At 32.2% G+C, this 12,590-nt stretch overlaps 1 protein-coding gene and 1 pseudogene across 1 annotated transcript; both read right to left on the minus strand.

Moving 5' to 3' along the window:
* Positions 1-5,413: 5,413 nt before the first annotated feature.
* Positions 5,414-10,345, minus strand: LOC137837541 (receptor-like protein EIX2). The gene is made up of 2 exons (XM_090300907.1): positions 7,604-10,345; positions 5,414-7,298 (listed from the first exon to the last, which is right to left on the minus strand). The coding sequence occupies exon 1, from the start codon at positions 10,343-10,345 to the stop codon at positions 7,619-7,621; it is 2,727 nt and encodes a 908-aa protein (XP_090157033.1). The 3' UTR covers positions 5,414-7,298; positions 7,604-7,618.
* A 145-nt stretch (positions 10,346-10,490) lies between these two features.
* LOC150028037 (receptor-like protein EIX2) lies at positions 10,491-11,188 on the minus strand (annotated as a pseudogene).
* Positions 11,189-12,590: the final 1,402 nt, after the last annotated feature.

The following is a 12,590-nucleotide window of genomic DNA, read 5'->3' on the forward strand; positions in this document are numbered from 1 at the left end:
GTTTAGGAAATTTGAATTTTATTTTGTGTAATTCAATTTCTTTTGTATTTCCTTTGAGTTGTAATTAAATTCAACTTTGATTAATTAGTGGACTAATTACGTGTAGACGGTGAGTGTGTCTTCAATGGCTCCAAGTGTCTAGAAGCCTCACCTTAGGAATCGTCTAGTTTAAAGCTTTGTAGTTAGCAATCTTTAATTTGTGCTTAGTAATTGTTTTGCTTTAATTACATGTCTAGTAATTGTTTTGCATTATTTTCTTTGCATAAAATTTTGTCTTCATTCTACTTGTGACTCACGTAGTTTACTTAGAAAAAGGTGTGAGATAAGTTTTGAGGGATAGTTTTTGGCAAGGAAAGACTTGGTACTTAAGAAGTCCTAGTGACTCACCTCTCTTTTCTGGAAAGCTACCTTCACTACTATCCTTATCTTTTTTGAGGTAAAATACTTAAGACACAAGTCTTTAACCGTGTCTTCTCCATCTCGCAATTCTAGTAAAAGTGATATGACAATTCTTAAAAACCTTTTGGAAAAAGTTGCTCAAGACGTTCAAGCACTTTCATCTAGACAATTGCATCATAAAGCTCAATTTGTTCAAATACAAGATGATTTGAAAATGGTTAAAGATGAATACACTAAATCGAAAAAGAGTTCACATCCATCTAGCTCATGAATCATATAGGGAACAAAGCCTTAGGATCAATGAATATTATCAACCACCCCCAAGAAGAGTTAGAAAGGAAAGAAAAGAAAGCACTAAGGAGGTTACGGTAAATCTACTTTATTTCCATGGAAAAGAAAATGTAGAATCCTATCTAGATTGGGAAAAGAAGGTAGAACAATTGTTTGCTTTCCATAGAGTAAGTGAGGAAAGAAAGGTACCCTTAGCCATCCTAAGTTTTCAAGATAATGCTATGTATTGGTGGAATGCCCTTGAGAGAAAAATGTGCCTTCATAAGGACCCTCCCATTACATATTGGAATGACCTTAGGGGAGCCTTAAGACGTCGCCATCTTCCTTCCTATTATAATAAGGAGTTAATGGACAAGCTCCAAAGGCTCCAACAAAAAAATCCAAGTGTAGAAGAATATTGACAAAAGATGGTGTTATATATGAAAAGGGCAGAGATTAACGAAGAAAACCAAACCACCATATCTAGGTTTTTAAGTGGTCTCAAACTTGAGATAAGAAACAAAGTTGAACTTCTACCTTATAGAGATTTAAATGACTTGATTCAACTTAGCATTAAAAATGAAAAACAAATTTTGAGAAAACAATCAAGTCAAAAACAAAGTTCATACTCTGTATCTTATGACAAGGATGAGTTCCAAAGAGGGGAAGAACATATAAAAGAAACATCTCTAGAACTTTCCCAAAACCTATCCGAGCATATCTCACACACTCATGCTAGAATAATTCAATGTTTAGAATATCTTGGTAAGAGTCATTTAGCATCTCATTGTTCCAATGAAAGATCTATGATCTTAAGGGACAATAATAGTAGCCAAGAAAAAGAAACTAGTGAGAGTGAAGAAAATGAGAAACAAAAGAAGAAAGAAATAGAAAAGTCAAATGAGGGGGATGTTTGAAAAAGAAGAAGAGGGATCTACAAAGAATGAGGAATATCTTACAACACCCCTTACAAGCATAGTAAAAATAGAATCTTTAAAGAGGGATTGCATAGGTAAATATATAGTAGTTTATGATTACCTAAGCCACCTTAAGGAAGTTTTCTTAGTGTTTAGGGCTAATAGTTTCTTTGCTAATAGTGATAAATGTACTTTCTATGTTGATAGTGTAGTGTCTTTGGTTTTTATAGCTAACAAAAATGGGGTACATGTTGACCCCGAGAAAATCAAAGCCATCCAAGAATGGCCAACACAACAAAATGTTGGAGATGTTAGGAGTTTTCATGGTCTAGCAAGTTATAAAAGGAGAATTGATCCTAACTTCTCAAGTCTAGCTTCACCACTCAATGAGTTAGTGAAGAAAGACACTCCATTTTGTTGGATGGAGAAGCATGAGCAAGCATTTCAAAGGTTGAAAGCTCAACTCACCAATGCACCCATTCTAGCTTTACCAAACTTTGTAAAAACTTTTGAGCTAAAGTGTGATGCATTGGGAGTAGGAATAGGTGTTGGGTTGTTGCAAGGTGGGCACCCAATTGCATATTTTATTGAAAAACTTCATGGTGCAACCCTCAACTACCCCATCTATAACAAAGAGCTTTATACATTTGTGAGGGCCCTGCATGAGTCTTTTAAATCTTTAAAGAGTCAACACAAGTTAAAAATACATGCAAAGTGGATGGGATTTCTTGAGCGAATTCCATGTTATCAAATACAAGAAGGAAAATACAAATATTGTGGTGGATACTCTATCAAGGAAACATGTCCTATTTTTCAAACTTGGAGCCCAAATTCTTGGATTTGATAACCTACCTAAACTTTATCAAGATTTTGCACCCACTTTTGCTAAGTACCAACATAGAGCACATGGAGGGTTTTATGTTTAAGAGGGGTACTTATTTAAAGAAGAAAAACTTTGCATACCCCAAATAACACATAGAAAACTCCTTGTAAATGATTCACATGAAGGAGGATTCATAAGTCATTTTGGAATTGATAAAACTCTTGAGCTTTTGAAAGAAAAGAAAATTATGAACTCCTCCCTAAAGAAATCTTGTAAAAAGTTGTCAAAAACAATAGAAAAACAAGAGGAAAGACAACTTAATAGAATTGATTTTTATACAATTGTTCAAACTAACACATTTGCTTTGTTTGATGATTCCTTAGATGGACGTTTGATCCGGGAGGACGAGCATAGTTGTCAAAGCAAGAGGCTGCTATCTGAGATCAACCCAGTGGATCTGAGGATATATTTTCTCAAGAAGGAGGAGATGGTGGACACCATCCAACCACACACATCCCCCTACTAATGACGAGGACGAAGCCTTGGATTTGAGGACAAATCCTTTTCAAGAGGGAGGGGATGATGGAAGAGGTCCCAGCACCAATCCATTGAAAGGCCACCAAAATGTCAAATTGAGGCAACCACTAGAGTTATGGTCAAGGAGGGGTCAAGAGGACGCATTCTACATGTCATAAACTCTAGTGTAGAATAGTTTTTACATTTTTGTCAAAAGTAGCATAGTTTAATTCTTTTGAATTTTTGTTGAAACATGCAAAGTGGTACCTCAAAGGCTAACCTAAGTTTAATTAGAGTTTCCTACTCCTAATTAAACTTAGGTCCAACCCACATTTAGCCTAAGTGGAGCGTAAGGTTCTAGAACTCCTAGCACATGGAAGAATTCTAGAACCTACCTCACATGTGCTGAATTTAGGAGCCACCTTCCCATGTGCCAACATTTGAATTTCCCTCCAATTCTCTTTTCATATTCATCCCACTCTTGCTATATATAAAGGAGTTTGGGTCATGTAAATAAAAGATTAATACATGAGTGAATTGCTGCCAAAATTGTGCCAATTTCACAAAACCTCCTAGGTTAGGCTCTTAATCTTCACAAACTTTCCCTTTCCAAGTAGAGTTGGCCTCACCACTCTCAAATCCTACCTATCATGCACCTTCAAGGTCACCGCCACTTTTAGGAGGACCTTGTTCCATCTTCAAACCGTGAAGCTTCCGCAACTCATCCACAAATCCAAAAATATGAAGGCAAAAATCCATCACCTATTGTATTTTTTTTTATTGAAGATTTTAAATTTTTGCGTAGTGGGTGTTAAACTCAATAAAAGATGATTTTAGCTTTTAATGATATTAAGTCTTAATTTTATTAGTTTATTATTTACTATACTTATTAGATTTTTAGTAACATATTTTTTTATACTTTTTATTATTATAGTTTAACTTAAAAGATGAAAAGGAGATAAATTCTTAATAAAAAAATAAAATTACAAATTACAAAAACTGATAAAAAAATTAATTTATATTTTTTTTCCTTAAAATCAATTTGGATCGAACCAAACAAACGTATACATTCTTTTATATTTGACTTATATATATTTTTAACAAAAAAACCTAATTAAACCGGATAATACACTAAAAAAAATTGTTAAATAAATACTAATTTTAGAAACCAAAATAATTAGTCACTATATTGACTAAATTATAAACCATTTTATAAATTAAAAAGTTATTGATATCTAAAGTAGTTTATATTATTAATAAACATTTACAAAATAGTTTATAAATTGGTATTTAACTATTGGCTACCAAAGTTTTAATTACTAACTACTTATGTTCTAAATTAGTCTTTATTAGTCTTTTAGAAACTAATTTTAAATATAAAATATTAGTAGTCGTATATTATTCGGTCGTGATTGGTTATGACCCGACCACTTAAGGTATACCTCTTCGGCTCACTTAACTCTGGCCCAACAGATAGAAATCGGCCCAAATAAAGGCAGACCCAATGGCCTTAAAAGAGGTTAGCTTGAGTAGATAGTGAATAAATTAAATGCGTCGGGAATAAAAACAAAACGACCTAAATATCTAATACTCAATTGAAATATGTTGCTTCAAATCTCAACAAACGGAGACGATACTCCACATATCAATACCAAAAATAAAAGGGGATATATTAACAACTTATTATGCGGTTACTAACTCCTGAAGAGAGATATACGAGTGTTATAGAAGGACTTTAAGACCCCGAACAAAAGGTAAGCATGATTCCATGAAATTTACACTACACTCATATTTTTATGCTCTCACTGACTTGATCATTAGAGTTTTGTTAACAGGTGGAGCTCTTCTCATTATGATCCTCAAGCATCTCGAAGCGGCAGTCTTGAAAGGTTGACCCAGAATCCACTTTCAAGAATCGACCCAGGTTTGTCAACGAAAACAATAGTTAAAACTTCGTTAGCTAATTTAGATATCAATTTAAAAACTATTTTATAATATTTTATTAATCATATAAACCATATTAGATGCTAATATTTTTTTAGTCTCTAAATTAGCAACTAATTTAGTTAATATAGTGACTAATTATTTATCTCTAAATTTGATTATTGTTTTCTTGAAAAAATATATATAAAAATAACTAATTTGGATTGACTTGGAAATAAATATATTTTTTCAGGAATTTATTTTATTATAGATATAAAATAAAACACATGCAAGAGGACAAAATAAACAATCTAAATATATATCATAAATGAATTTTGAATTCATAAATATAAAGTTTAAATTTTTTAATACACGAAGAATTTTACCTGTGCAAAGTACAGTAGTTTATTTTTTCTTATAAGATAAGTATTACTTTAACATAATCGAACATGGAAAAAAGAAATCAAAATCAAAGAAATAATATTAACGAATGTTATAAAGATTAATCAAATTATATGACTAATAACTTTACAGGAAATATGAAATTTAGATTTAAAGGCTAAAGTAAGGAAAATGAACAAAATTGAGCTTGTCATATCTCTTTTAAGGTAGAGTAAAATTAAGTTTTTTTTCATACCCTTGTACAAATAAAAAATAAACCTCATCTAAAACATCATATACTACGTTAAACCAAACATAAAGCTCATGAATTCCTAAACTATTTTTATCAAAGTTCCCACTATCCTTGCATGACCAGATTATGCAGCAAACCTGCATAGTGATTTGACATTCAGATTCTGTATAAATAAATGTTGCAGACAGTATAAAGCATGTTGGACAAGTCTTAACTTCCTCCTGTGCCCGTTTGGAACTTTTGCCTAGCAAAACTGTGGCCTTCTTCCACCTAAGCACTTGCACTTTAACCTCCTCCTTATTCTAAGCCAATTGCTTTGCCTTATTGCGACAGTCCTGTAGTTCCTATTTCCCTCTGCATTTTCCTTTTCTACAGTAACCAAATTCATCTTTATGTTGCACTATGACTCCTTTGACCATCACCTTGCTTCTAACTTTCTACATCCATTCTCCTCTGTCTTCTTTCATCCTTAATCTACACTGTCTGAGATGCTTAGCCAATTTGATCTTCTGTTGCCCCTGTAAAACAATTCTCTGCATACTGCAGAATCAGCTTTGCAGAAGTTAAATTCACAACTTTCTTCTTCCTTTGCCTGCATCACAATCAACAAAAACCTTACCCCTCCTAGGCTAAGAGGTATATCAATTCTTTACATTTAACATTGTAAAATCTGTGTTTAATTACTGCAGAATCAGCATTGCAGAATTGCATAATCAAATTCTCTACATCTCATAAATCAGCTAGCTTACACCTTATCTTTCCTGCTATGCAACCAGTAGTATTTGGCTTTTGGCTACTCCACTGTCCTCTGAATTTTCCATCTCAGGTTGCTAATAGTTCCTAATTCTTTTCTCCTATCTCCTTGTTCCTTTTTTTCTAGCTGTAGTGCTTCATTCCTTCCACCTGAATGAAATCAAGTTTTGTGTTTCGACTGTGCAATATCAATATTCTTTGCTTTTCAGTTCAATTAGTGTTGGCTTTGTAATTTTTGAATGCAATATCGATAATATCTCTATGCAATTCAAGATGAAGTTCTAACTAAATATCATCTGCATCATATTTTAGGAAAAGAAGAAAAGAGAAGATGAAGGTCAAAACTCTGAAGATGCTCCAAACAATAAAGATAAGGAAGCCAACAAATTACCCTTGGGTCTATGGAAGAAGCAAGCTAAGAGTAAGGTAGGGTAAACTCAATTTTTTAAAATCTGTATTTAACTTTAACACTCAAATCAATTATCAAGAAATTTAACAATTCAAATAAATTATTTTACAAATGATAAAAAAGTTCAACTTGTGCTTTTATAAATTCTTCAACTTACAATCTAACTTTCACTTTCTTGTGATTCAAACCACGTTACTCTGATGAAGGTAAAATTTAACTAAAGTACACATTAAATTGATTCACATATGAACTGTTTTAATCACATACAAGATATTAAGGTAGAAACAAGTATACATATCAAGTGTTAATTTTACATAATCAAAGAACATGACTCAAAAATTAATAAGTAATTAGCATTATGAAGATTCATGAAATCATTGTATGACTAACAACTTGAGACGAAAGAGTAAGCATATCTAAAGGCTAAGCTATGAACAAAATGCCCAGAAAAAGGAAAATTAAAAACATCACAATCACAATTGGCTCCCTCAAGTCCAAAGGTGTTCAACAACCCTTCTTCAATTCTCTTTCTCCAAATCCAAGTGGCTCTTTGATATGTTCTTTGATGTCCTTTACCCTCACAACACTTTCAATCTTGAATAACAAATTCATTTTCTGACATACACTCCTTCACACCTCTTATCCAAATTTCCTCTGCCAAAAATGGAAATAATAAGAATAATAAAAAAAAAATCCAAAGAAAACTCAAATATTAAAAGCAAAAGAGTATTTATACAAATGAGAAAGCAACTTAGTATGAAAAGGACTCAAAACAATTTTGACACATTCCCTTCAATATTAATCTTAATATCATAGGAAAAGTACTTTCTATTCTAAGATATACGTTCAATAATTTTGAAAAAGAGTAACTGAGGTTTGTGAAAATTATTTATAATAATAATAATACAAATTTAAAAAGGGAAAATCGAGTTTCTAACACATCAATAGAAGAATATTACCTATTATCTTCTCTGTCACCATTTGAAAACTTTCATTGCTACCATGATATAAAGAATGTCTTCTAAATTACTTAAGAACTTGAAATATGCATGGCGCCAAGAACGTATTATTAAGATTGAGCCAAACACTCCCCAAAAGCTCATAACAAATCCAATTGCCATACTTGTGTAAAATTCACGATTGAAAATCAAATTGTCATTCTCGTGAAAATTAGCAATTGGTTGTTGTCTCGACACTCTATCAATACACAATTTCTTTAATGGCGGTCCACACAGATCAACATTGCCTTCATATTTTGATGAATCGAAACTCTGTAATTGTGTGCCAGTAGGAATTTTTCCGGATAAATAATTATGTGACAAATCTAATATCGTGAGTCGATCAATTTGAGCAAGACTCAAAGGAATCGAACCAACAAGTTGGTTTCTTGACAAATCAAGAAATTCAAGTGAGGTTAACTTTCCAATATTTGAAGGAATTTTCTCTGTCAAATAAATTCTTGATAAATTCAATGAAATCAATCCAAAAAGATTAGCTATTTCTTTTGGAATTTCTCTCGATAATTGATTGCTCGAGAGATCAATGCTTTTCAAAAGTGATAATCCATTATTTTTGAACATTTGCTCTGATCCTTTCCACATCAAGAATGCATTCAAATTGTATGTAAGATAAATCGAGAAAGAGTTTATGTAGGCCATATACAAATGAACTTGATAATCTCTTAAAGAAGGCACTTGAGTCATTGAGGAGAAGTTTTTTATGCATTTAGGAATTTGTCCAGATATGTTGTTTAGTGAGAGATCCAAGAGTTGAATGCTTTTTAGATAACAAATTTGTAAAGGTAAACTTCCATTGAAGGAATTATTTCCCAAGCTTAAAAATTGTAACTCTAGCAATTTGCTCCCAATCCAATCTGGAATAGATTCTGATAATCTATTTTCTGTCATATCTAGCATCACTAACTTTATGCAATTTCTCAAGGAAGAAGATAATTCACCTGTTAAGTTATTGTTTCTCAATAACAATACTTGAAGTTCAAGGAGTGATCCTTGTGAAGTAGGAATTTTTCCAGAAAAATTATTCTGACTCATGTTTAAATAAACCAATGATTTGAATTGGGTACAACAATCTAGAATTTCTCCAGACAACTTATTATTTGAAAGGTCCAATTGATATAAAGTTCCAACTACACCACCAGAACATAAAAACAAAAAAGAATCTGTAAATTTATTGTTAGACAGATCAAGGTTCAGTGAATCTCGTAAAAATGATGGAATAGGACCTTCAAATTGATTTGAACCAAAATTAAGGTGCAAAAAATGGTTCTCTGGTGACAAATCAGGAATCATACCTCGTAGATTGTTGCATGAAATGTTGATACTGATATGGTATCGCAATTCAAATTTATCCCAAAACCATATTGGAAGAGTGTCAGATATTCCATTATTTGAAATGTCAAGGAAACGAATTTTGTTTTGTGACTGTATCCATTTTGGAAATAATGGACCAACTTTGCAAGATCTCAATCCAATATAACCCAATTGAAATGATGGAGCCCAATTTGGACTGAATTTCAAGACTAATGAGTTATCTGATAACTCCAATGTTTCTAACTTTGACATATTAGTAAAATGAGAGTCCTTTATCACACCTTTCAAAGAGTTTGACATTAAACTTAGTTCTTCAAGTTGAGTAGGAAACCGAAGATCTTCAGAAATTGTCCCATTTAGCTTATTACCATCAAGATATAATCCTTTTAATGATGGGAATATTGTGAGGGTGTTAGGCAAAGTGCCGCTAATTTGATTCAAGCTCAGATGTAAACGTTGCAATGAGTATCGAACATATTGGGATAAGTGATGGATTATTGTGGGAAGATTTTCACTCAAACTATTATTGGATAGGTCCAATATACGCAAAATAGAAGCATTGTGAAGTGACTTTGGAACTCCATCCTTTAATTGATTCCCTGATACATCTAGGATTTCCAACTTGGAAAACATTGAGAAATCAGGAAGTGCACCGTTGAATTTATTTTGACCAAGATATAGTTCTCGCAATGAATATCTACAACATCTGGACAAATAATTAAATACGACAGCCAAATCTTCATTCAACTTATTATATGACAAATCCAATGACTCCAAATTACATGTGCTCTCAAATGACATTGGAACACTGTCTTCTAAAGATTTAGATCCAGTTGACAAATGTTCCAATTGATTGCCGGAAAGATCCAATGATTTTAAAGATTTGAATATTGAAAGGTCAGATACGGATCCCGTGATTTGATTGTTTGACAACTGTAACTCTTGAAGTGAGTATCTAACACAACCATTAGAAAAATTACGAAGAATTGACAGAAGGTCTTCGGTCATATTGTTTTTATGCATGTATAATGAACGTAGGGTGCATATATTCATGAATGATTTCAAATCCTCACCCTTGAACACATTATAGGAGAGGTCAAGGTGTTGAAGCGAATTCATGGCCAAGCCAAAATGATTTGATGTGGAGCCCTCCAAGAGGTTCCTCCAAAGGTCAAGCTCAACAAGGTTGGAAGTGGTGTTTGACAGCCATTGGAATATCATTGATTGTGTGAAGGAGTTAGAAGAAAGATCAAGGACAGAAAGGGAAGTAGAAAAATTGAAGTTGGAAGGCTGGAATGAATTGAGAAAATGATTGGAAAGGCCACAATGAATTACACTCAGTTCTCTTAGTTTTGGTAGCTTGGCAATCATTCGAAAGTAGCTAGGTGAAGTGTTAAAACTAGATATGTCCTGTAAGGAAAGATGAGTTAAAGAAATGACATTTGAGAGCCACTGACCTCCTTCGTTAATTTTTAGAGTACCATAACATCTTCTAATATCATTACATCCTCCAAGATTAGAGCTCCTGCAACTGGGAGAGATTTCCTAGTTGGGAAGGAATGTTTCCTTGCAAAGAATTATATCTGAGATCAAGATGCTGCAACTGAGAGATATTACTAAGCTGAGATGGTACATCTCCTTCCAAAGAATTACTTCCAATATCAAGATACTGCAACTGAGAGAGATTCCCAAGTTCACGAGGGATTGAACCCTCCAGAGAATTATAAGCGAGATTTAAGTATTTCAAATGAGAAAGAGACCAAACTGAATTGGAATTTCTCCGATAAAATAACATGAAGAGAGATCAAGGTATTTCAACTTTGTGAGAGAAGCAAGAAACTCTGGGATGTGACTGCCTTCAAAAGAATTAGAACTGAGGTTCAAATACTCTAATTGTCGCAACTCCATCAATGACTCGTGGATCTCTCCGCTGATATAACGTTCAGAGATTTCTTCATCATGATATTCGAAATAATACTGTCCAGGAAGGTGGAGGCCTAGAATATGGGCAGTGAGGTTGCTGCAGCGAATCCCCTCCCACTGACAACAGTTGGGAGTGGACCAAGAGGAGAGCATGCCGTAGGGATCGACAATGGCAGCCTTGAATCGGAGGAGTGCTTCCCTCTCCTTTGGAAGGCATCTTATTTGGTGTTCTCCATGAACAACCTGCAACACCACACACACCACAAGCATCATCACTTTCAAATTCCTCATTATCACAAGAGAGAGAGAAAGTGAATATTAGAAATATACTGACTGATAGGGCTTCGGAATTTAGCATTCCCAATACCCACATATATATACACACCAACTCGTTAGCACTTTTACTGTTATTTGAGTCATTTTTCTGCTTATTACAACTATGATTGATACGATATGATTGATACATACATAAAGTACTAAATAAAGTAAATAAAAGGCAACAAATATAGAGTAATGAAAGGCACTCATTAGTGCACTACATGATTACTTTTGAAATTCATTTTATTTTTATCTCTTCAAATAATAAAAAAAAATGAATGACATTTCAATTTTATATTTATTATGCATTTCAATAGATTAAATTTTTTAATCAGTATTTTATTCAATTCACATAAAATAATATAACTTAATTTATCTTATGCATAAAATAAACTATAAATTACATAGCATCCACAATGAAATTGCTGCCAAATGAAATTGCTGCCAAATGAAATGTTGTTGGTTTTATAGTATGAACACAAATTTGGTAGTTGTGGAATAAATCAATCATCGGAACATTTTTTAGGACAATAATTCTATTTTAATCTGACTTCGAAGACTTCTGAATTTTCATTTTAAAGGACAAAATTATATGAAAAAATAAACCATCAAATTCCTCCTTGCAAATAATGAAAGAATTGAAAGTTAATATTTGAAAGATACAAAATTAAGAAATTGCTCTGAAAAGGCATTTCACAATGCAATTGTTTTGAACAAATTGTACTATTTGCAATATCTTTATTTGAAAGTTAATAAGATGGTTAATTTTTCGTAACGAAATAGAAAGAATCCAAATTAATACAATTTAATAGGGTACTTGAATAACAAAATAATGTTATTTATTTTTATGTAGACATAAAATATTATATAAAAATAAATACTATTAGAAAATTTTCTAATTTCACTGATTTTTTTTTAAATTCGTAAAAATTATGTTTCTTTTAGATTACTAAATATTGAGGAAATTTCCACAAAAATATTATGTATTTTAGTAGTGAAAGCTTATCTCACTTGTTCTCTCTTCTTCATAGTGTCATCTCATATTACTAGCAAATGAGTTTTTTTTTATAGTAAATTATTTAGGTATAAATTTAAAAAATGTAAATAATATTGTAAATAAAAAAGGAAAACATGAATGAATCTAGTCATTACTGCAAAAATAAATATCGGTCTAGCATACAAATATTACATAAAAGATTAAAAAAGATGTAAAAAGATGTTTTTTATATCAGAAAAAAATAATTACTTTAAGAATCTCTCAACTCTTATAAAAAACAAACACTGTTTCCTTCATCTTAAAAATTAAAAACATAATTAATAAAAAAAGCATGATACATAAGAGGTTGCAAAACAAAGAGTTTGCTTCCCTATTCCT

Source organism: Phaseolus vulgaris, chromosome 4 (assembly GCF_051622355.1).
Source record: "Phaseolus vulgaris cultivar YP4 chromosome 4, ASM5162235v1, whole genome shotgun sequence".
NCBI lineage: Eukaryota > Viridiplantae > Streptophyta > Magnoliopsida > Fabales > Fabaceae > Phaseolus > Phaseolus vulgaris.